At 41.0% G+C, this 26,246-nt stretch overlaps 2 protein-coding genes across 7 annotated transcripts in view; one reads left to right on the forward strand and one right to left on the reverse strand.

The window, feature by feature from the left end:
* Positions 1–13,163, reverse strand: part of NCOR1 (nuclear receptor corepressor 1) — a 65,847-nt gene extending 52,684 nt beyond the window's left edge. For 4 of the 6 annotated variants that reach the window (XM_057415370.1, XM_057415384.1, XM_057415375.1 and 1 more), the window contains exon 1: positions 12,967–13,117. The gene's annotated coding sequence lies outside the window, so the exon portion shown is untranslated. Of the gene's footprint in view, positions 1–12,966 lie in introns of all 6 variants that reach the window. The other 2 variants (XM_057415362.1, XM_057415402.1) reach the window with 2 other exon arrangements.
* A 1,754-nt stretch (positions 13,164–14,917) lies between these two features.
* The window catches only part of PIGL (phosphatidylinositol glycan anchor biosynthesis class L), a 56,649-nt gene continuing 45,320 nt past the window's right edge, over positions 14,918–26,246 (forward strand). Inside the window, exons 1-2 of the mRNA XM_057415473.1 lie at positions 14,918–15,179; positions 18,882–18,981. Coding sequence (XP_057271456.1) covers positions 14,918–15,179; positions 18,882–18,981 — 362 coding nt within the window. The remainder of the gene's footprint in view (positions 15,180–18,881; positions 18,982–26,246) is intronic.

The raw sequence follows: 26,246 nt of genomic DNA on the forward strand, positions 1-26,246 counted from the left end.
AAAGGATCAGATACAACAGATCTTAAAATTTATCACTCCTGATCCAGTTGGGATTTTCCCCTGCCACGTCTCCATCAAACAAAGGAAGCTTTACACATTGGGCTATCAGAATTATGAGACAAGTCTAGATTTACATCTTACACCTAATTCTCAGATATGAAAAAAATCAAAGAAAACCCCTGCAGTTTCTCTTTCAAGCCAGTACTACAGATCACTAGTTGTGCACTTTACAGTACTATATATCTATTATAGTATCTGTAGTTTATATCTAAGTGACAAGTTTTAACATAGAATTCTTCACCATTAACATTTATTATGCTTCCTCATTCATACTGCATTCATTAAAGTACATCTTTACCAACTATGTGATGGTCTAATAGGTCTGAGTCATATGGTTTCCATTTAAGCAAGAAACAGCGTCAGAAAGCAAGCAGTTTTAGATAACATACATTGTGAGAGTTAGCTGCAAGCTATAGTACCTGAATACTATATATTTCCAAAGTCCAATGTACAGCAAATGAAAACCTTTGATTTTTCTCTCAGTTTTAAATGGATTTTCGTAGAAATTATGGCATAGAGCTAACTGCCAGCACAATCAAATGTTTACTAATGTGGTAACTACTTCCATCATAGCCTGGTGGACATCTATTATTAAATGAAAATTCTGCATGCCATAAGGATGCTCAAACAACTGAAGGTTACAAATGTACAAATCTTAGTTTGATGAACTGCTGATGCCCTAACTTGTGCCGCCTCACCAGCTTCATATGCAGTCTTCATAAATATGCGGAAGATGTCAAACTGGATTTTATATATCTGCAGCTGCTATATATATAGTGTATATATGCCACTATATATAGTGTATATAAGGATATGTGTATAAGGATATGTACATCTCCTACACCTTAAAATCTTCAGTGGGGAATAAAGACAGTAATACTAGATCTGAACAAAGCTCCTTTAGTCCAATACACTGTGACTGACAGTAGCCAGCAGCAGGCATTTAAGAAGCATGTACCAGTGTCTTCCCAACAAACTCTCCAGCCTTCCAGTGTCAACCCAAGAAGCAGTGCATGGCTCAGGGATTCCCTGAGTCAGAGCCTTTCTGTTTAAGATTTCTCAATGGCTTTCTCTTCCATTGGTTTGTCCAGCCGTTGTCTGAACTACTATGAACTCTCAAAATTCACAACTGCTTGTCACAAGAAATTCTATAGTTTGGCAGCATTTCACATGAGAATCTATCAGCTTTTGTTTGCTCTAGACCTGCTACCTTCCTTTATTGCAACAGACCAAACATCTATTTCATATTCTTATTTTCCCCATTGCACGCACAATTTCATAGACTTCCACCATTTCCCTTCAGGCCTATCTTTTCCATGCTGGTCTACTTGGTTATTCCTTGTCAGCCACTTCAAAAGATTCTCTAGTTCTTTGATACCCATTGTGAGGCACAGGGAGCCAAAAATGTACACCAGATTGTGGGAAAGTATCAATAAATACTCCTCCTGTTCTTATACTCTTCCCTTACCTGCTGGCCACAATCAGGTAGATCTGAATAATCTGAGGATGCAGAGAGGATCAGATGAACAACCACTTGAAAATCACACACAAATACAGGGCAACTGCTGCATGATTCAAAGTCCTTGTTAGTTTCTCTCTGTCAGGTATCATCTCCTTATTTTCTCAATATTCAGGCAAACCCACAAGTTGATCATTAACCCACGTGCTGAAAGTTCAATCCACACTCACTCTGTATGATGCTATAAAGACCATTTCTCCATTCACAAGAACATTAGTGTACAGATTGTTAGGTTTGTGTTAGGACTGTTAGTCTTGACATCTCCACCAATATAAGAAACTTTCGCAAGCAAAAGAATGAGAAGTCCTGACCATGTCTCCAGATTCCATGCTAGACATGGAAAGATGAGGGGGAGGAGGGGAACCTGGCAACAAGCATGAGCATCCTTCATCTATCCACCAATGTTAACTCAAACCACCATCTCAACCTACAAGTTTTACACAACACCTATGAAAGCCTTCAGTCCAATGGCCTTTCTGCTGAGTAGGATCTGCAAGCAGGATCATGGTCATAGCACCATAAAAAAATTAAAACAGGTGAAAGAGAGAAAAGCTGCCAACAGAAGGCAACAGAAATAGCATTAGAGGTTATAATTGCAGTCAATAGGAAAGGTGGGAAGTGAAGAGAGAAAACAAAAAAGCAAAAATTAGGTTATCAGTGCTGGGGGTGCATTACTCTTCCTCCCTGAGGGAACTGACACAACAGCAGGAAGAGATAAGGGTAACAGTAAAGGAAAATCCATGGCTATATGCTGGCAATTAGAAGGTAGGGGGGGGACCGAAAGCATGGAGATTCTGTGTAGGATCTCATTTCTTTCAGACAAAATCAGTACTGTAGTACAACAATGTGTAAGACGACATTAAAGTACAAAATATTTTTTCCCTCCAAGCCTCCTTCTGTTATTTCATTTACATGTATCTGCACCTTTTCCTAATTTGACCTCTTTAAATGACCTGCAGACCCCATCTTATCTCCCAGACTCTTATAGTATGAGCCTGTTTACACTCTGCCATATTAGGGGAAATGGGGAGTTTTTGCCAATATTTGCCGAAAGTATTACCACCAATATTCTGCTCATCTCTCCCTGTCTTGCTACCTTAATTCTGTAATTGTGGATCTAAGTACTTGACTTTAACTTATTTCTCTCCAGAAAACATTATGACCTATCAGCTAAAAGTACCTGCCTGTCTCTTCAGCATCTGCTCACATGCTTCCAGCAGACAGACATTATTTTTCATCAGCCTATTTCCTGGTCAGTGAGGGCAATGCCAGCTTCCTGATGTAATGGCTCTAAGTTCCATACGTTCAGATTATGTTTAAATACAGCAATCTTTTTGTATAAAATTGTAAGTGTGTGTGTAGACTGTAAACAACCTCATTGGGGCTTTCCTAGCTGCTGTATCCTTCCATTAGTCATGACAAACCTTGTCTTGCTCTACTCAAATCCAATCAGAATCCTCCTTTAAAGCTCCTCGCTATTAACACTCTCTGCCTCTCCAATCCTTCCACTGGTTTCCTCTTGTCTGCTACAACAGAGGCTGCTCATCTTCGTATTCAGCACCCTTGACAAAAATCACAATACAAGAAATCAGCTTCCAACTCTGCTCAGTCAATGTCAGCAAGATTCTATTTTTCAGACAAGTATTTTCAGCCCTTTTCATTTTATTCTGCAAATTTGAGGGGTTTCTCATATAAACATTTACAAGAGCTGTTATAGACTTTGGAATTTTGCCTTAACTGTCTCACAGAGATAAAGTCAGGTCATGAATACCTTCATACAGCTGCCAACCAGGCTGGCAAATTGTCTTGCTGACAATTAGAAGGGGCAGAAAGAAATATTTCTTGGTTTGGACTTCAGAATCCAGTCCATTCTGCTTTAGTGTCCCATTTCAATGACACTCCCATATTCCCAGACTCTGAGGTAAAACATATAAGGGATGGGGAAACCCAGTAGTAGCAAATGGATAATATTAATAGATATATATGAGAAGTATACACACACACACACATATATATATGATCAAAGAGTCAAAACAGAAACTGTTATGGCTGAAGATACTTAGCTGAGAAAAAGCAGTAACAAGTACCAGTTCCAGGAACCACTCAGCCCTGTATTAATTTGAGCTTCTCAGGCAAGGAAATGATTTAACAATGTTTATATCTAAAGGTATGGTTGTATTTTTCTCTTTGGCCAGCGCAAACTACGTGAAGAGATCCAATTCAGACTTCCCCTTAAAAGCTACTGTTTGCACTTAAATTTGTCACATGTGGAGAATTTTGAGTAAGTTACAAATAACTCAGAACTGGATATTACACTGGCAGCAGTCATAGTGTCATTTCAGATCTTATTTCTATAATGCAATACTAATTGGAACAATACCTCTTGATCTCCACATCTCAAAATGCTTCAGAAAGAAGCAGCAGCTCATACTAACTTCAGTAGACACATGGGAAAACAAGTCAGAGAACGGTTAAGAAATCTGCCAAAGACAACCAGGAAATAGTCAATGACTGAATCAGAAATAAGTGTCAAGTCTTGCAGCACTTCAAGCAGCACAAGCTAAGCACTGCCTGAGAAAAGCAGTTCTTCTCTTGGGAAAATGCAGCAGGTTAAAACCTGCGATTATTTTTAGGAGGCCAGTTCCCTCAAACCCTTCAATGCATGCCCACACACATGTTTATGCCAGCAGAAGGGAAGGAGTCAAGAGGCCAGACAGACTGCGGAGCTACCTACTTGCTGCTTGTGGAACCATGGCCCCACTTGCTGGAATACCCAGTCTCCTCCTCTTCCATTCACCTTTATGGATAAACAGCCAGTCTCATGTGTAGGCTCATTTTTAATTCACATTTATGAAACAAGCCAGCACTTTTGCATTTGGAGTAATTTTCATGCCATCTTGAAGTACTTAACCAACACTTGCTAATTAAATTTCACATCCTTTTGGGAATTTTCCTCCTCTTGTTTTTGAGCAAACTGAGTGCAATATAAAGAGTGCAAAGAATTAGATTACAGTCATATAAGGCTTAAACCGAGTTGGGGGATTTTGTTTTTAAATCAGTAAATTGAGCTGTGATGTAACTAACTGTGCCATATGCAGGGGATCCACAACGTATCACAAAATTAATTCAGGGATATTTATTCAAAATTTACTCTGGTGAGAAAACAAGGAGTGAAGGGACTGTTTCAGCAGTGGGTAGAGAGGCTTTATCCAAAAGCCTAATAACAACACTTGTGAATAATTCTTTCTGTGGAGTGAAAAAATCACATAGGAAAAAAAAAAATTAAAAAAAAAACAAAACCAAAACAAACCAACCAACCAACCTATTCAACCACAATAAGTAGATTTCATGATTTATAGACCTGTATCTGTACCTTCACAATACAACTTTCCAACTCACATAGAGTAAGACAAAACTACAAGTTGAGAATCACATAACTAGAAACCTTTCAAGTATATTGCTAGATTTGCAAAACAAATCTTTCTTGTAGTGTTCTTATTTTGTCAGATAATCATAAATCTGTTTGAACACTCCAGCAAAAACATCAAATCTGCATCTTGGGGATACGCCATACATGAGAAAGAAAACAAGTACATGTCTGACCCATTCCTAAAATTACCTTAATGGGTCCAACCTCCCTATAAAAAGTTATTTACTCAAACTATCGGACACAGTAAAAGGCTATCTATTACCATCTAAAAACTCCAGTGCTCAGAACATTAACAGCACCATTACAAGCGAGGACTGGCCTAACAGTTTGGAAGTCTTAACTAAAAAACCTTAACTAAAACTAGACCCTTCAGGAGCAGTTATTAGTCCTTCAGTCACTGCCTTAACTATCAGCACAGTCATATGACAGTTATTCAGAAAAACAATGAAAAAATTTAGTGACAAAGAAAAGTTTAGGTTCAAACTGATCTATGTTAAACCTTCAAGTCTGATTATTCGAAGTTCTGCAAAGTATTGTGGAATGGGATGGTGAGAAAATTAGCTACAGGATCATTACATAGGACAATCCTAAAAGATAAAAAGGTTTTCATTCAACAAGCTACCAAGAGGCTGATGCCTGAAGAAATTTAAGATAATTTTATGCTTTAAAACAAGAATTGAAGAAGTGTATTCCAGCTACAATATCCCAGCTTACAGGTGTGCTGTATGAAAATCTGCTGGGCATATCCCCCAAAAGATGAAAGATTCTTCACATGCTACAAGCAAAAAATGCTAATAGGTCAACACTGAAATTAAACACAATTTAAGTAATGGCTATTTAAACATGTTCCAGAATACCGTGCTTCCAGTTTTTGCATCAGCCTCATAGCTCATCAACCTCTTCCACACTTTCTTTAATCTTTTTCCACTCAGGTTTATGTTGCAGAATACTCTGAAGCTCGTAGTCAAAGTACACAGGCATATGCTATTAGAATGAATTGAAACAATTAACATATTTTCTCCAAATTGAGAAGTAACTGCTGAATTTTCCATTACAACTCCGCATATGCAAATGCCTTTTCTTCTTCTGTGGCAGACATTCAAAATATACCATAAATTCCTGAGAACTTTAATTTCACTTAGTTGCACCCCCTCTACTCACAAGGTTATTGACGTAAAAATTGCTATTTCTATCCCTTCTAGAAATACAGTTAAGAAAATAACCTCTATAAGGCCGTGTTTTACTAGCAACACTAAATAACATCCTCTCCACTAATTATTAACGTCATACAATTTGAGCCAGAAATACAGCAATGGGGGTATATGAAAAAAAGATGCTAAGAAAAGCCGAAACATCTGAATTTGACCCTTCTCACACCCTGAAATTTCCACTAACACACAATATCATCTTATTTCTGAACATCCAAAGCATTAACTCATAATTAATGCTATACAGTGTCTGACATATTCTACATGACATGGAAGCATGGTATACTTTAATTCAGGCAATTACAGACGTGACAGAAGTCAAGGAGCATTAAAGCCGTCAATTCAAGATGTCACATTTGCTCTACACTAGCAAGACTTTTCCATCTGCATCAACAGAGATGAAGAATTAACATAGGATTTTATACTTCGAATTTTAATAGAAAAAGATTTTCCATTACAGACTACCAGCTCCTTTGAGTACTTAAGTAACAGCTTTTGGAACATTAAATATTAAGTAAGTTTTAGAAGAGTACTTCAAAACGATTTTTACTGCCATTCCAAAAGGTGAATTTTTATTTCACACTTGCATATGCAATTTACAACCAAACTGCTGCCAGATCTCAGGATCACATTGTTGCACTTCATCTTTAAATAACAGTTTCTCTTTCTCTCCTGCTAGGTAACTACAAATACAAATAGAATTTGTGCTCCACCAAAATGGGGTTGATCAAATTCAGCTGACAAGATACTCCAGGAAATTCTATTTTAATCTCTCCTGTAATTTCTGAGCTTAAAGAAAAGTTGCCAATACCTGATATTAAGACCCAGGCCATACACAACTTTGCTATATTATACGGCGGACTGTAAGAGGGAAAACTAAGACTACATTAGCGTCTTAGGAAGCTTCTAATTAGCTACCCAGTTGCCTCACAAAAAAGAGGGATGCTGAGCGGCTACATTTCAAGTAAGAGTACCTATTTTCAGCATCTTCTCACCAGTTAACACATTGACACACCAGATTACACAGAATCCCTGAGTGAGGAAACCTCCTCTTCTGAGTTTTACTGAGGAATAGCACCTAGTGATGGTGAAGGAGCCTACTCAGCTCCCTTCTGCCAAGGAGGGTCACAGAAACACCAAAACTATCCAAAAGAGGTAGGAGGAAGTTCTCCACTCAGAAATGGAAATCAAGGATGTAGACATTTACTTGACTAAAAGTACCACTGAGCAATGATTTAAACAAGAGAGTGTATAACCATTACAAGGCTTTCTGGTTTTAAAAGCATATCATAGAAAACTAGATAGATTTATGAAGACACATTTTGGTTTTCCCTGCAACACCAGATTCTTGTTTCTGGTTGTCCCGGTAGAGCATGCAGTTAACATACACCACAAAAATTCTTCATGATCCAAAGACAAGAAACCAAACCTACAGAATTGAATGTCCAATAGAAAGCCCAAACACTGCACAGACAAGGTCTCTCTTTCACAAGGGGAGACAGCTTTTTTTCCCCTGAGATAACTGCAGCAGTTCCCAAACCCCAGACATCTATCTTACCCCTTTTGAAGGATCCCATCCCTGCCACAGGGGTAATTCAATTGGTTATGAAACATCAACTGAAGCATTCAAATTCCACCCACAAATCTCTAAGGTGAAACAGAAACCAACCCAAGCACCATCCAATGCACCAGTCTGTAGCATGCAAGAGGTTCAAGAGATGCTATGCAAACTGGTGGTAAGAACTACAACAACCTTCCTCAGCAAGTCATCCTCACTCATGAGTCAGTCGCCAACAACTCACAGGTTTACTCAAATTCTCCTATTCCCTCCCATTTCATTTATGATTTAATGAATCAGAAATAACCATGATGATCTCAGACTTCTTTTATATATATATATATATTTTATCATATATTACACATAAAATATTCTTTCCAAACAACAATTTTTGCTTCTCCCTCATGGATTGAAAGCACAGGCACTTTAAAAACAGCTACTGCATGTGAAAATATTCCTCCACTGTTAACCCATCTGCAGATAAAACTGCTTTTGACATCATCTAACATGCAAGAAATTATGTGGTCACAGTTTTAAGTTTCCAGCCTCTTCTTGTAGTTCAGTCATAATCAAAAGCGTATCTGTAGTGGCAGCTTTTTAAAGCACCTTTGGCATGGAAAAGTTAATATAACTTGACTAATCCATACTGACAAACTGCAATGTATTATAAGAGAACCCACATACAGGGCTTCAGGACAAACTAAGTATCAGCCTCATCTCTCTTCTGAGTTGACTGGGTTCAGATAAAATCAAGTCTAGATTTCAGATCCCTACAGGAAATGCACCAGAGGCTTCTGGAAACAAAGTTTATTGTTATTACATTTATGACTAAGTTTGAGACGTTCTACTTCACAAGGAATGCAACAAAACATAACTCCAATTGAGACTCAAACAACAGCTTCTAGGTCACAGAAAATGGCAAAGAATGGAAGAAATCTTAAACTATGAATGGCCTAAGTAAACCTTTGCATATATGAAAAGAAAACCCCAGAATTTCAAGGTTCAAAATAGCCTAAGTCTGATCTTTGAGACCTCTGTGAAAAAATCAGCACCTACACCAATAATGGCGATAATGTAACAGGTAAGTGACTACATTTATGGAGAAAGGTTTTGTGAATAACATTCCAAGAAAGCTAATCCATGAAATTACACTGGTTATATGGGAGAATTCCCATCTTCCAGACACCCTTTCTCTGTCAATACTACATTTCAGATAGCACCCAAGCAGGAACAAGAGTTGAAGAATATGAATCTGAGACAAAACTCTACACTGGATAACCAAGCACATACATCTTTTTTTAATTTAAATTAATTCCTCCTCTTCCTTCCCCCCACCCCAGAAAAAAAAAAAAATTAAAAAAAATCAAAACAATCTACTATTAATGAGGTGAACAGCACAGCTGAACTGTAATAATATACCTATCTAGTTTGATGAACAGCACTTGAACTTGTAATGAACTTACATAGGCTTAACTTTCTAACATTGACAAACAGGAGAGGAATCGGTAGGTTTCCTAACTGATTGTTAGACACCTTTCTTGGAACATGAATGCATTTTAATCCATTTAGGAAAGAATCTGCTTTTCAAAGCAGCCCCAGGTTCTGCCCAGGAACCCTACCAGACCTTTCACACGGAGCATGTGGCCTGTGCCCAGCAGCCAGAGAATGCTACTGTGGCTGTTTTCAACTGTCCCCAGGACAAACCTACCTCTGACTTCATGAAAAGAATTAGCCAAATGCACTTTCCCTGCAGCACAGCATACAGTGCAAGCGGATGTACGGCACAAGAGGAGGCATTAAAAGAAACATCATATTATTTTAAGCGTATTTTATAGTTTACCTCATCCTTTCTCATTTATAGGTGTTCTTTCTCTTGCCATCTTTGTGAATGTATTTTCATTTTCAGTTTTACCCAAGACTCATCACCCAGCATGCATGGACTTTTAAAGTCCTGGTCAACAGTCCAGGTAATCTGTTGCCTTAAAATTTCATTTCTGATATATTTTTTTTTTTACTGAGAGTTATGAACAATGGGATTTTTCAGAGATGGATGATCCATCTTTGTACCAATACAGTATCTTAATCTTGCAATATCCTTTGTAATCGCAAGCAGGTAAAGTCACTCACTTCAAAACCACACAGATCAACATCCTCCTTAAACTTGAATTAAAAAACTCCATATCAAATCGGTCTGGGAGTGGCAATGTTACATGAGTGGTTTAAATGTGAATCCATTTAAAGACATAGAAATCTCTCTTAGGATACTGGGAAGAAACATAGCTCCAAGGTAAGACTGAGCTTTCTGTATGCACACCAACTCACTAAACTTAAGCTCCAGTAGGCCCAGACTGCAGTTGTCATTTAACAGATGGTGGATAAACACTGAACTAGAACGGAAGAGGAAGGGAACATCACAAAACATCATTAGAATCATAGAACAGAATCAACTAGGTTAGAAAATCATTGAAAGACAGAAAAAAACAAAATGGAAGACACATTCAGCATGTTCCTTGCTATTTGTATATTTTAGAAGTAGCAGAAAGTAAATATTTACAGACAGCGGTCCTGCACAGGTCAGAATTTTTATCTGCAACTTTTACAGTAGAGAGACAAGGTAACACATTCACTTAATAGCTTGTTATCTGAAACACTGATTCAGATTTGACTTGAGAACATAAATGACTTGAAGAGTTCAAGACTGGCATCCAGGAAACGCTTGTTTGCATTCTGAAACCACTGTCTGGTTATAAGTCTATTCTCAAGATTGTCCTGTGTTGCAGCGCACCTGCATGAGGCACAGATCCCCTTCAGCTTAAACAACTGCTAAAATCTCAAATTTGAGTAGCTTAGCACATTAGAACTCCAAATAGTACTTTTGACCATGCAAGTAAACCTTCATTAAAACCATTTTTTAGGCAAATATAAAAGAAGAGGAATAAAACATTTCACCAAACTTTGACTGAGAGCTCCAAGAGTGAAATGCCAGTATTAAGAACATAATAAAGAGAAAAATAAAAAGAAAATACTGTTCTGTCAATACACAAGATTTTTTTTTCATTTACTTTTATGCACTTAACAGTAGTCGAAGCAGAGTCAGCTTCCCCTCCCCATGAGCATCTCTCACTCATGCTGTAACTGAGAAATAAAATAACTTATAAGATGCTCTTAGAGAACCATATGAACCGTGGAAGAGCACTAGAGGGGGGAAACTGAAAGGAAGCTTTAGAGCCTGTTCCTACTTTTATCACAGTTTTTGAAAGAGTTTTCTAGGTCTCTTTAGAGCACAACAAAACACTTGTGTGCCCAGGAAAAACAAGTAAAATGAATGGTTGTAGGAAATAAAGTATATTTAAAATAACTCAGCAGCAGTGTAGGAACATCAATATACTCTGGTTTTGTGCAGCTAATTCTGACCTGGAGAGTCGCTTTTAATTGATTGTTACAATAACTAACAAGCTAGAGAGAAGTATCACTTGTGGAAGAAAACACTTGTAATATCCTCTCCACCCCTTAAAAAACACTCCTAGAAAGAAGGTTCCATGCTCTTTCCTATGTTTCAGTAACAAGTTTAGTTATTTTAGTAACCAATATCAAACATTATATTTCAAATAGGCAAATTATACTGCATATAAAGCACAGCTGAACCTTTTTCCTTAGCAGCCTATACTATATCACAAAGAAAAGTGATGTCAATAAAAATTAACTATGCTTTTGCAAAAAGGGTTGCTGTAGTTGGCTTATTTCCTCTCAACTTAGCAGTCCTTGGGATAAGCACAAAGGTCTTTCATGCCCCAACATAAGACACTAGGTTTCAGCTAACTAGAAATCCACTTCAGATATTACATACTTCTTTTCCAAACGTCAAGGTTGTTTAGTTAATCAGGAATAACAAAATTCTGCAGAATATAATTCCAGTGCAAAACTGCAACAGATCTGCACAGTCCTCATGTGCAGTGAGATAACACTATGTGTCCACTTATTCAGGCATTTATGCTCTGCCTATGGTCATCTTACAGTAGTAATGGGGTTTTTTTGTAATAGCACTGGGTTTTTTTCCCCTCGAATCATACTGCCTAGGATAAAAATCCCTACCTGGGCTCTAGCAGTTCGTAACTACAGTGCTGTACCTAAAAATACTGCATAATACAAGAATGTTGCCACAAAAGCAAGTCCTTAAAATGAGACATCCCCTTCTCATTGTAATAAGTTGTCTTAGGTCACATCAATATTTACAGTCATAAAAAGGTAACATGCTTGTTAAGACTATATCTGTAAAACAAGAAGAAACAGGTTTTGGATAATAGATTGTTCAGACTACTTATTTACTTGAGCCTGTCTGACACTAACAGCCGATACATCCATCTAGAATCTTGACAAACTGCATTGCACTTGATACCCACAGATTTTTAAGTTCAGAAAAATCAGTAAGTACAAAGTTCTTTACCATCAAGTCAGAATAATTCTAGAAAAAGCCACTTCCATTGTGCCCTCCAACAGAGCTGACAGAAGCTGGGGATGTTTACAGGTCCTATATGGATAATTCAGCATCTGCATCAGCAACAACTCCTCACTACTGACAACCTCAGCGTGGGGCTGCATGGAGCAGGCAGCCGCGACGCACCTCCAACACTGCTCGGACAGCAAGACATCTTCAGGAACTAGCGCACTCCTGGCCGAGCATCCAAGTGGCCGATTTTTAAGAACTAGCCCTTTTTTATCATTATTAATAGTTTATTTTGTTTTAACTTGCACTTCTCCTACTACAGGGATGAATGGCCAAATGGCCAACACACCGATGCCCTGGGATTTCTCAAAAAACTTTCCTTCAAGGGCCATCCCTCACGGCTGCCTCAGGTCCCCTCCGGACCTCCTCGCACACAAACAGCGCAAACGGAGAACAAACCCCGGGGGCACCGGGCACCCCCGCCCCAGCCCGCACCTGATCCGCCCCCCTTCCCCATCCCCGGCGGCTCCCTCACGGAACCCCTTCCCCCCCAGCCCCAGCACCCTCCCCCCCAGGGACGAGAGCGGTTCTCTCCCCGGTGAGGAGGGAGGAGGAAGGGATGGCCGTGGCCCCCGCCTCTTCCCCCTCCTCCTCCTCCTCCTCCTCACAGCGGAGGCGCTAGGCCCCACTGCGTCCCCGAGCCTCGCCGCCCCCCCCGCGCCGCCCCTCCGGGCCCTCTGCCCTTACCGACGGCGCGGCGCTGGGGCGGCCCGGGCGGCAGGCTGTGGTGGGGCCGGACGGCCGCGGCGTCTCACCTCAACCTCAGCGCCACCGCCACCGCCATCTTGCCTCCCCTCCCCCGGCTCGGTGCGCTCCGCCCCCTCGCGCCAGGTCCTGGCAGCTACTGAACAAACGGCGGCGCCGCGGCTCGGTGGTTGTTACCGACCGCTGGAGCTCGTTCCTTCCTCCCGCCATGCCGGTGCACGTTGGTGCCCAGGCAGCGCCAGGCCGCGAGAAGCCGCGGGCGAGCCGGCGATAAGAGGGCAGGCTGGTTTGCTCCTTCCAGGACCCGCTGGCCGGTGCGGCGGCGAAGGGTTTCCTCCCCTTCCCCTCAGAGGGGCTAGGGGGAGGGGGGGCTGGAGGCGCCGCCATGAGGCGAGCGCTGGGCGCGTCGGCGCTGAGGCGGGCAGGTCCCGCCAGCCCGGAGCGGGGCGCAGGGGACCCCGCGGAGCCGGTAGGCCGCGGCCGTGCGAATGAATGGAGTCTCAGGAGCCGGGGACAGGAATCTGGACGGGACCCCAAGCGAAGCCTCGGGGGGCGTCCGGCCCCGCTGCGCCTTTCCCGCCCCTCGGCCTGAAGCACCTCAGCAGGGCTCCCGCGCGTCCCGGCCGCCGAGCCTGTGCCGCTGGCGACGGGTGACTCCAGAATAATGTGAGAGGTTTAAAATCGCAAAATCATTTTTATTCTTCCCCACGAATGAGGGGTATGTGAACTGTTCCCTGCTTTTTCAGTGCATTTCAAATCTGCATAGCGTTTTACGTGCTAATATGTAATCTCAGGTGTTTTAAAATCACAAATGCATCTCTTACCAGGTTTGCTATGGTGAAAAAGAGCATTAGGCAAGATTAAATTACCTCATGGGTACAGTTTCCATTAAATATGAGAAGTCTTATCCCACATTTGCAGGATGTGTGCCCACACATTTATTCAGATTAATAAAGCAGGGGCTCGTCCTGTGGCAAATGGGATTACTTATGAAACATATGTTGTATTAAGTATGTAGTTACTACAGCAGCCAAGATCTACTCTCATGTAGTGCTACGTTAAGGTGACGTGACACATCTCCAAACACTTCACATTAAAGATTTGCAGCCTTTAATCCCAGCACATGCCGATGCCTGCCTTTCTCCACTTGGAAGTTAAAGGTGTCCGAATAAAAGTCTGTGAAGACAAGTCAGGCATTTATCTTGTGAGCTCTCAGCTGCTCTTCAGATCCTGAACTTCTCTGCATAATTTTCACCATTTTATTCTATAAGCCCACTCAACTGGCATACACATTGTCTTCCATATTGGCCGTTTGTCTGGAAAAGCTAAGTTTCCAAGCCACAGTGTATCCTATTGCCATTTTTTCATGTTTATCTATTTCCTGTCTCTTTTTGTTCTGCAACCTTCTCCCATGGTTGACTTCACTTCCAAGATGTATCCAAACACTTTTTTTTTTCACCCTTACAGCCAGGCTTAGCACAGCCAGGTCTGCCGACAGCAGAACGTGCCTAAAGATAAGCTCCTCTTGCCCTGCTTTTGAGGCTGCGCCTCTTCCACAGCAGCACAGCGCAGGGATCAGAGGTACCACACGCTGAAAAGCTCAGCTTTTATCATTAGTAGCTATTATTTCCGGGCGGCTGGCGCGCTGCAAGGCCCGGGCAACGGCAGCTCTCCCCACGGGAATAGGCCCTGCTCGAACCGCGTTGCCAGGCCCGGCAAGGGCAGCGCAGCGAAAGACCTCCCGGTTGCGCCCCTCCTCCGCGGCAGCCCTGGAACAGTAGAGCCGGGGCACGTTTCCGCGGTAGCGGCCAAGCGGCCCCGCCCCGAGGCGGGGAGAAGAGGCGGAGTGCAGGGAGAGGGAGGCCCTTTTGTAGGCCGGAACCCTTCAGCCGCATCTTCCGTTTTTGGCCGGAGCAGTGCGGCTCGGGGCGCTATGGCAGCGGGGCCGTGGGGCTGGGGGACCGCGGTGGCGGTGCTGGTGCTGCTGCTGCTCGCGCTGCTGCTCGGTGGCGCGCGCCGCCTACGGTGCCTTACCGTGGCCGGCGGGGCTTGCGCCGACCTGAGGGGAAGGGCGGGTGGCGTCCGCGCGCTGGTAGTGACGGCGCACCCTGATGACGAAGCGATGTTCTTCGCCCCTACGGTGCTCGGCTTGGGCAGGGCCGGTGCCCGCGCCGCGGTGCTGTGCTGCTCCGCAGGTGAGCGAGGGAACGCGCCGGGAACGGCGGGGCACCGGCCAAGGTGGAGGCCGGGCTTCCCGCCGTGACGTCATGGGAAGGCCGCCATGATGTCTTCCACGCTGTGTGTGTGGGCTGTACCGTGGGGTCACCCACTGGCTGGATGCAGGCATGTGATGCCAGTGCTGTGCTGAACCTCACGGTCCTTTAGGTCTGTGCTGCCATCACCGCATGACAAAAGTTGTGGCTGCCCTATCCCTGGCAGTGTTCAAGGCCAGGTTGGACGGGGCTTGGAGCAGCCTTGTCTAGTGGAAGGTGGCCCTGCCCAAGGCAGGGAGTTGTAGCTATAGGAGTTTTAAGGTCTTTTCTAACCCAAACCAGTCTGATTCTATGATATCCATAGAATCATGGTGGAGAAGGTGATGTGTCATCCACCTGCGGTTTGATGTCATGGCTCCAGCTTGTGATGTGGTGGTGTAACATCCCGCACTTCTTGGAGAGCTACCACAGATGGGCAGCTTTAGTCAGAATGTTACTTTCCGCAGAGTATCAGCAGTGACATCTTCCTCTACACCTGAGCCTCACGCAGAGGTTTCACAATTCAAGCCTAGGCACTTTCAAACTGTGTGGAAGGGTCAGTATGTTATACAAAGGTGCTGTTCAGCATGGCTTTTTGACATCTGTATTTCCATCATCTTGCAGAGGACTTACTTTGTTGATCCAGTTTTAATATCATAACGATATATTTGCTGGAACTCATCTAAAAATTACTAAGTTATGTAATGCTCTAATAATGGAAAAATAGCCCTGAAGGAAGCCTGAGGTCATGCTGTCCGTCAGTCTGATGCAGCGCTGATGTCTCTTCAAGTGCTGCAGAAAAAACGTCTTGTTTGTTCTACAGAACTTACAGGGAGGTTCCTCAGCTTGTGCAGGCCGAGTAAGTGAGGTATTAGCTTTTCTTCAAATCACTTTTCCCTGAATCATTGGTGGAATTTAAGCTCATTTGTTTATTTTTCCTGTCTGCCATGAACATGGAAACCAAGGTATCCCTTTGTAGCAGTCTCTTACATATTTTAACGCTGTTATCTGCTTTTTCTGTCTTATCTCCCCCAGACTAAACAACCCTATTTCTTGCAATTCTTCCTTATATATAAGGTTTTCTAAGCCTCTCATCATTCTCACTGCTGTCCTTTGGACTCTTCCGGTTGGTTCACAGCTTTGAAGTGTCGCAGTCAAAAACTGGAAGCAGTACTCCTGCTGAGGCCTTTCTGTGGCTAAATAGAAGGGGAAGATTCTTACTTGCCCAAGACAGTTTTTCACTGCATGTAGCAGTCTTATGTTCTTCTTGTGAAGATTATTTTTTTTTCCCTGCAGAGCAGATACGTAATCAGTTATTACATTGTTCAGCTTTTTGTGCCTAAGAAACAATCTCATTTTAATTATCTTTCACACCATACTGCTGTACCAGAAATTATGAGCCTGCTATGAAAAGTAAAGGTACTGTTTTGATGCTTGTTGAGAGGACTGTCTTGGGCTTCCAAACATTTACGTCTTGCTCTGATAGCAACTTACATTTGGGAAAAGGGCCCTCTGAGGTTTTTGAAAGCTCCAGCTAGTTCCCTGCCAACTTTCCTGTTCTTGCTTTTCAAAGCTTTCTGTCATAACAAACCATCTAGGTGAGAAGACAGGGATTAAGCTATTGTTGAAGTCCTGTGGTGTCATGGCTTTACTGTACCTCCCATTCAAGATTTAGTGCAGAGCTTTCAGTTGTCTTTGCTGATGGACAAAGGTCTGTGGATCCCATTTGGCTGTTTCACAGCTATGGAGAGATTACTGAAGTGCAACTCTGCCATTTCAGTGTGGGGCACTAATATACTGCTGCTATTAGAGAACTTTCCAAAGACCTGTTGTGCTTCTGTTTATTTTGTTAAACTTTCTTTTACTCCTGATTCAGCACTGTGAAACTTTTAAGTGTGTTGGACATTGCCTTCTATGTACTCTCTTGTGTATCTCTGTAGCAAAGCTAGCAGCTCATACAGGAGAGTACATTCATTGAGCTCATAGATTTTTCCATGCCTCTAATTAGTCTTTGGGGTGATTCAGATGGTTCATCCTCTCACTGTTGGTGTGATTGATGATAAGTGCATTGATCAAAGACTGCAAATTGTAACATTGAAATAAAATCATTACTTAGAAACCATCATGCTTGCAGTTTTCAGATGTCAATCAAAACTACTTAGAAATGAATTAGAGTTGCAGCACCATGGGAAAAAAAAAAGTCTTTTACATGCTGAATAATCTTCTATTGAAATAATTACTCATTCTAAATGTGCTTTGCTCTCTGTAGTAACTGACTGTTGCGAGTGCTCCATGGATGAGGTCCAGCAGCATCAGCTGGTTTTGCTCTCAATAGCTTCCCATTTTTTCATGTTAACATTTGTCTATTCCTGATGTCCTGATACATTTCTCAAGCTGTGGAACACAGATATGTTCCCTGAGTTCAGTAGAAGTGAGGGATTTTGAGAGCAGGCGTACTATTTGGATAAAACATCACCTGCACTCAGCTTTTACACTGCATTGCAGCAAAAGCTATGTTATCTTAAATCACTAGTATTGTTAAAAAAATCACTAGTATCATTGTAAAAAGTCAATCTAAAGTAAGTCCTGCCTGTACTCAGTAATCCATCCAGTGAAGGTGCCCACACTTCAATTTAGTGAAGCTGGAACTTGCAATCTAAGCTGTAGGCTATGGACCTGTTGTGTTCCTCAGCAAACCCACAGATAATCATTGCCATAGTCTTCTAAAACCATTCACTCAGGAGTCTGCAGGAAGAGGTGGTGTTTTTTTTTTTTTCTAGTTACTCTCCCTCTTTGAACATTTGACAAAGCTTGCTAGTGATGGATCAGATTGCAACAGTGCTTGAGAGAAATGCTGGATTTGGATGACTCACACCCGCAACAATAAGAAGTTACAGTGCAATTCAAGACTTGAATCATACATTAATTCTCAGCTGTATTTTGTTCATTTTATTGCTTCAAAGTTAAAATTGGATTGCAAGTACTGCCCCGCACAGGGCAGCATTCTGGAAGGGGCCATCACAGCTCTGGCATGGACTTTGCATGGCTCATGCCAAGAAAAAATAAGGGACTGTCAGGGCAAGGTGAGAAGAAGATAGTAAGGAAAGAGGTGATGTATAAAGATCATGAATACCATTTCCCTGCTTGTTGTTGAGCTTTTCCCAAATGCCTTATCCAAATTAGGTTTCCTGTGTTTTGGTTCTCTAAGTTGTTTGCAGTCTTACCATTTTAGTTTCTTCCTGAATTTCCTGTGTGAATGATGCTGAAAAATCTTTGTCTTAAATCAGAGATTGTTATGATGGAATTCCTCCTTTCCTCAAGTCTTTTTCATTCTATCACTGTATTCTGTTATAGTGTCATAATGTTGTATGACAACTGCTGCTCATAAGAAGTGGTCCAGACTATTGTAAGCTTCAGTCACTTAAACACAGCATGGGTCAGGCTTCCTGTCATCTCAGCAGTTACCCTGAGCTGAGCTGGGTGTTGCTTAGGCAAAAACGGTGGAGTTTGTTCTGTGCAATTTATCTGTTGCTCTTTTATTTCATGTGTGATGCTCACACTTAAAGCTTTGAGAAAGAAAAGAGGAACTCTTTCCAAGCCAACCTTAACTAAGTTTGATGGCGTTGCTGTGTTTTCTACTTTCAGGAAATTACTACAATCAAGGAGAGATTCGTAAGAAAGAATTGGAACAGAGCTGTTTGCTTCTGGGGATTCCTGCTTCCAATGTAACAATCATTGATCACAGGTAACATGTTTTCATTTACAACATAATTTCATTGCAGTTTTAAATGGGAGGGGTAATGTTCACTTTAAAGTTGAGTGAGAGACTAAAAAGTCTTGAGGAAACTTAAAAAAGACCATATTAGATATTTGTGTTAGCTCTTAACATAGATCTGATCAATGCAGAAAACAATTCAAGGGTATAATGATGATCATAATCCCTATATTAAGCTCTGTTGATACAGCATGGAGAATAACGATAAACACACTTGTTAGGATTTGGCACAGTGTGTTTGGGCAGCATGATCACATCCTCTGACACTTGTTGCAGTGTTATAGAGACAATTGTAAATTCTCTGCATTGCCTTTGGCAGCTTTGTCTGTAGGTGAGTCTTTGCAGGGTTGGTGTGGAATTCTGTTATATTTATAATCTGGTTTAGTCCTGGCTAAAGACAAAAGTGAATTGCATTATTAAAGACAGTCCATAATAACATGTTAGTAAGATTCCGTCAATTTAAGCCATGTAAAAGTTCTGGTTTTTCTAAGGTGTGATGTTGTTTTCTTTAGTTGTGTGTATATGCAAAAGTAGGTGATAAAGCTGAGACTTCTTTTTTTTGAGATTAGTTCAGGAACTGTCTTCTGGGCAAGCGATTAAATGCTTTGAATCAGTGAAACTCGGAATTAACATTGTAAAGGCCTCTTCAATTGTCCAGTCCCTGTTTATGTAGGGTTCATAGGAGCTGAACTAGATACTGATTGCTAGGAAACACAGTACAAGTGATTGTTTCAATTATAAACAGCCATTATACAATCCATACGAATATTTGTGAAGAAATAGCTTTAACAGAAACATACTGATTTAAGGCCACACCAACTAGGACAGTTAGAGTTGAAAAAAATCTGGCTCCAGGCAGGCCCTTTTCCCATGAACATATTTTCCCTTGAGCTAAGGCAACAGAAACCACAGTCCAGAACATGAATCTTTTGGAGTTCTTTGCTTTTTTTAGCTTTAGGTTTTCTCTCCAAGTTTTCAGCTCACTTACAAAAACAGCATAGGAGTTGTTTTCCTTTGGAATGAAAAGAGGTGTTTCCGTTCACTTCTCATGAACTGGTTTTGGATAACTTCAAGTTTTGTTTTACAATCATACGACAATGCCCAAAACATTTTGGGGAGGTATAAGGAAAAAAGCTGCTAAGCTTTGCTAAGCATAAAGACTGCTCAATGCACCATGGAGAAGTGCACTGGCCTTTCATCTGTTAACCTTAGTATGTGATGTGAGGTTCCTGAACTGCTCAGTCACTCCCTACTACACACTGCTTTTTGCCAGTAATGCTTTGGTTTGCTCTGTAGGAAGGTGAGGCTGTTCAGAGAAGTTGCTTGGATCATGCTTCTTTGTTACTTTCATTGCTATTATTACACATATTTATACATGATTTCCTCTAGTGAATAAAGTGCCTGAAAAGACAGATCCATCCTATTGCCCACAGCTCCAGGGCATGGACCGGAATTACACCACTGTTCAAAGAAACAGGTTTAGATTTGAGGTCTCTATCTCTGAGGTTAGAGTGCTATGAGATAAACATCAAATCATCTTTGTTGTGCATTCAGGGAGCAAACTGAAGTGAAGTTCTTGCTGAATTTTGCTCAGAGCTTGTTTGCACAGTGAAGTCGAGTGTGTTTACAGTGCATTATTTACTCTGCAATAACTCGCCAGCTGGATGCTCTTTACGAAAAACATCTGTGGATCAGGTGTTAGCAGAATGGTAAAGGATCAGGAATTATTTTTAGATGACGCTGACTTTTTAGAGTAGCTAATTTTTAAAGTACTGTTTTCCAGCAGTTTAGACAAAGCACTGGGAATCAGGGTTCTTGAAACTTGCTCAAAATCCCTGGATTCCTTAAGGTCAGTAGCTTTCCTATGCCTCTGTTGTGACTTCTCTAATTTATAGATCGTACAAAAATATTTGCCAGTATGGCATCATGTGAAACTTGCTAAATTAATAAGTTATCTACCACTAGATTTCCGTGTAAATTCATGTCTATGTAATACATTTCAGGAGGTTGTTCCTCTTCAGTATCTTTTGTAGGCACTGTTTAAGGTCAGAGCCCTTTAGCTTTTTTTGTTCCCTTCCTAATTCCTCAAAAGGTAATTTTCCACCAAAGTAAAGAACTAGTATATTGCTTTAGGACTGCTGCTGGCCTGCTGCCCATCTAACATTTCTTCTACAACACTGGATGCTTTACGTTATCCAAACTGCAGATTTGTATTTTGGTGAGGAAAGCCCAAAGGATTGCTAGGTCTGGATCTGCTCCAGCCATTGTAGTGTGGAGCTGAGTCATGTTGCTTTCTCTTTCTTTGTATGATCTACAAGTGAGTGAGTAGAATTTTCAAGATGTAAAAGGGGAAATACATGTGAAAAGCCAGGTGATTGACTTGCTCTGTAATTTCACTTGACCAGGCAGGTATAAAATCAACATGACATTTTGAATTGCCTGTGAACTTCTAAGGAGAAAGCTTTTGTCAGTCAGCCTATGATGAAATCTGTCTTAAAGATCAAATCCTTATTAAGCAGTCCCCTGCCTTAAACAATGTCTCTCAAGTACAGCCAGGATTTTTAGGGCAGGACTAGGTCAGTCCCTATCAGACAACTGTTTTGCACTGATTCTTTAGCAGGTGCTTGATGTTGTCACTGCGTTTGTTACCTCAATTAAAGACAACTAAAATCTTCTGCACAGATAAAGTCACAAACTGCACCTATGTTTCAACCCTAGAGACTTGAATCTCCTGCAGGAAAGTTCTTCACTGTAGAAGGCATGTCCAAGAGTGGAAAGGGACATGCATTGTTGTGCAGCACCCAGTTACTGTAGGTGAGCAGACGGGCATGCAGGCACCATGCTCCAGACTATTTTAGAGTAGAGCACTTGACTGTTCCTACTTGATACCTGTAAGAATACTTCCTACTGTTCACTTGTGAATAGTACAGGTCAGGAACCACATTAGCAGAGGTATCCCCTGAGCTGTCATGTAATGATCGTAGCTCCAACACTGCGCTGACTGAACAGCTGCTTGTAAGGGAGACAAAGTTTTACAGGCCACTTGTGTTACCATTCCCACATGAGGCTCAATGCTTAGGGGAGCCCAGCTAAGAACTAGGGCCTGTGTTGTTCAAAGTTAATTTCTGTACTGAAACAGTTATTTCTGCTGCTGGGTGAGGGAGGAGTAGCAAGAGAGCGAGGTCGGAAACTCATGTAAGATAAAAGTCACTTCATTGATTGTATAAATGGCAATGTAAACTCTGTGATTCTGGTGCGTTTTTATCATCTTATGTGCTGCAGCAATGGACATCCTTGTAGCTGTAAAAATGAGAGATCATTTGGTTTATCCTACTTACAATACCAGCTTAATTTCCATAAAGTCTGGTATAGTTCTACAAATCTTCAGTGAAGGGAAAATGAACACAGCTAGCATACATGCCTGTAATGCAAACACAGACTAACGCAACTGAAAAATCTGCTACAGTGATATGTCTAAAATAATAGATAAATCAGATGCTGGACATTTCTGTGGTGGCAGAAGGGTCTAATGTATAAAGCATTTGGCTGCTCTGCAAACAAAACAGGACATTCATTTTCACCAAAAGTTCTGTTTTTCTTTAGGCATGTGTTAGACTTTGCTGCCAGATTTAGCTTGATTGCTAAATTGCTCTGGTAATGTATGAGCAAATGATCCACTTAAAAGACATGAGTACTTGCTGAGCAGGGCAGAGCTCCCTCATCTTGAGAAGAGCAAATCTGAGTAACTGATTTGCACTTAAGATGTGCAGCAAAGACAAGATTCAGCTTTGCAAAAAGAGCTTGTAAACAAGTAAAAAGTGAGTCCTGCATTATCATAAAACATAGAGATGTTTTCTCTTCTCTTCAGAATATGCAGAAAAGAATACTTCTGTAACAATGTGAAGAGAAAATATGTTCACCAAAGAGCTGCTTTGTATGCTGCTCTTTGAGGTGCACTGCTACATGTTGTCTTGGTTGTTGCTCTATCTGGTCTTGAGAACATAGTGAGATGAAGGTGTTCTAGTCTCCAAAGCCAGTTACCGGGTCGCAAGTTATTGCCGTGGTTTTGGACTTGCGAATGTACTTTGCTGGAAATTTACTCATAGTTGGGAAAACTCTTTGTAAGTAACTAATCTGTGAATACCTGCTCCTGAGCTAGAAAGCACTCTCGCAGTGTGTGGAAGACCAGGAATTAATATCTAATTGATCTAATATTAAGAGTTAGTTAAGCTCCCATTAACACTGGGCACATGTGCCAATGCTCTGGCTGTCTACTAATCTGTAAATTACACATAAACAGGAGATGTTTTCTAAGCTGTTTTCACTTTCTGAAGAGAACAAGCAAAAAGGAAGCCCAAATTATTCTCTTTTTCTAATATCTGGTTTGGGTTCATGGAAAGATAAATATCAGGCATTTTACTGCAGCTTCTGAAGCTTTTGTGCATGGTTGTACTGGACAGAAAGTAAAACTGATTATTTGCATCTTTAATATGACAGAAAATACTTGGCCCAAGTTTGCACTGCAAAGAAAATAATAGCTGAGATTTGTGTAAACTGGAAGATTTTTCTTTCACAGTACAAAGGCCCAGTGCAAATAATGTTACATCTGCTTCCAAGTTTCCATGGAAATGGCACTCCATTCGCTTTTGTATTATTATTTCATTTAAGTCCGAAAGGCCTCTGATTAGACAATGCACAGGAGAGGGAGGACATCTGCCCATGCAGAGTTACAGGCTTTCTGCAGGGTTTTTATGAGGCTGCAGAAAGGCTCAAATGCTCTTTTTTTTTTTTTTTCCCCCCACATAATAATTCTTTGTTGTTGGGTTTGGTTTTTCCCGTACAAGGTAAATGGGCTTTAGTGCACTTCCTCATGTTTAACTCCTAATGAACTTCCTTCCATGAGCTCCCCATGTCAGAGAACTGTCTACAAGATCATGGGAAAAATATATCCTTAAATAAATAGTGTGTGTGTCTGTGATGATCAAAAAGATATAAAAAAACCTCAGCCCCTTCAGAGAACAAAGAATGTAACTGGAAATTTAAACCTTTTAAATAAAATTTAGAAACATAGAAACATACAGACAGTTGTTAAGTTTATCCCGTTGATCCAGTTAGGTTTTACTGTATTTGGGTGGTTTGTTGATGGCTTTATTGATTTGAATGCAGGGTGCTGAGTATGTGAAAGCTTCAGATGCAGCTGTCTAGTGAGAATATTTACTGCAAGTAAGAAAGGCTCAAAACTGAGGGCACCAGGAGAAGTGTAGAGGTAAAATCCTGGCACTGGATTTTTGCCTCAAAATTTGTCTGGTGGCAAAGCTGTCAGTGATCTCGTAGCAGTTTCTGCCTCACTTATTTTCAGCCCTGTGTTATCTTGCTGAATGGGAATTAAAAAAAAATCTATTTATGTGTTTCTGATCAGAAAAGTCTTTCTTCTTTCCCTGTTCTCATATTTCATGCTTTGGGATTATTCTACTGAAATAATTGTGGTTATTAGTTACATTTTGTCCCAAGTTCCACATGGTATAATGGTTTGACATTTCATTGATAATTCTAAGAGCAGATGCTTGTGTTGATTAAAATTGCTGCCATGCTTTATTCTAGAAGACCTGCATGTTTCAGTAGTGAGTGATGGAATTCTCCTCATCTCAGTTAGCTGGAAAGGTCTTTATTTTTTGCAGAATTTTCTTTAATTAAGAATGGCATTTGTGGGACCAGAAAATCTTGGATGCAACTTGGTCCCACATTCAGTATGTATTACAGGGAAATCAACCTACATCTTTTGAATCAAACATAATCATGCTGAATACGAACATGCTTTACCATGACAAGGCAGCATGGAGCCTTTGTTAGTCAGATGGGTATTTGATGTTTAGGTAGTCACTGTAGCCAGATTTCACTGCTGTTTAATGTAATTCTTGAAGTTTAAATTGTTTTCTTTCAGAAAAGACAGTAAGGTATTTGGCCACCTATTTTTATTTACTTTTCTAAATAAACAGCTAGTTTTTCCCAAATGCTTATCACATGGCTGTTCATGCTGGTATTTTAGGACACCAGAACACTTTATACAAAGGATTATATCAAAGTCTGCCTTATGGCTTCTGCTTTTATAAGTGTAGCTTTATGCAATAATTTAAGAAGAAATTCTCCTGGGGATTGAGATGTCTCTTTGCCCTCCAGGAAAGCTGCTTTCTGAAACAGAGGCTTGTATTGCAGTGAGTTAGGTTTAGCTATTTTGTCCTAACTTATATTTCCTTGTTGAGAAAAATATCTGCCCTTTCGCTTCCCTCGGGTGTCTGTGAACTAAATCCTTTCTTAGCTTTCTAACACAATTAACTTCCTTGCTATCCAAAAAGGGAGAAGGATCTGTGGGGAAAGGGAGAATAAGCCTTTCAGTGCCAAAGGGGCATGTCCCCCAGATTACCTTTGCAGACCAATGAGCAATGGTCCTTCTCCAAACATTCAAGGATCCTCTTTCAGATGTCAACAGAGACCTGTCAAACCATGTCAGTGAAGTCACAGCAGTGTTTGATTAAGAGCAAGAGTCTGGCCAGAGAAGCCAAGGGCTCTGAGTAAATGCAAGGGAATGGAAAGAGTAGTGCTAAAGGACACAATGTCTTAAGAGAAATCAAATCAAAATACTAAGCATTGAGATTGATGCTTTTAATGCTCAATATTATTTTAGCAGAATAAAAACCATAAAATATTGATCTCAAAACATGACAGGTGAGAAGAGGGATCGTAGCCATCCCCTGAAGCTAACGCAAGCTTGATTCAATTTAAAAAACGTCATTGCTGGGAAGCTGATAGTAGGAAAAGCAGTAGTCTCTGAAACTGACTAGAGCTGAAGACAGGGATAGGGCACTAGAACAGAGAAATCCACTAGAAGTCATATTTTCTTTGTTCTTTCTTAGTTCATATCTTCAGAAATGTCTTTTATTTCATTAATGGGTTGTAAAAGTTCCACCCATATGTTAAAGGCAGGCATCTTCTCTGGAACAAAGCAAGCTGTATTGACCCATCCTGAATTCATGGATGGTTCACATCCCAGCTTTGCTGTCTCCTGGTAATACTAACAGATATGCTGACTGGAGCAATTCTGTAACATGACCGCTTGTGTCCATGCAGAAGGAAGTGTCTTTGGGTTTGCTGGTTTCCAGGATAAAATTCAGGGTTTCACATGGAAATATTTTGAATGTACTTTCTTGATGATGCTAGTAAGCTATAGAAAGATACAA

The sequence above is a fragment of the Pezoporus wallicus genome, unplaced genomic scaffold, assembly GCF_028554395.1.
Source record: "Pezoporus wallicus isolate ANWC-B61680 ecotype Strahan unplaced genomic scaffold, APGP_CSIRO_Pwel_v1 contig_8517, whole genome shotgun sequence".
In the NCBI taxonomy this organism is placed as follows: domain Eukaryota; kingdom Metazoa; phylum Chordata; class Aves; order Psittaciformes; family Psittacidae; genus Pezoporus; species Pezoporus wallicus.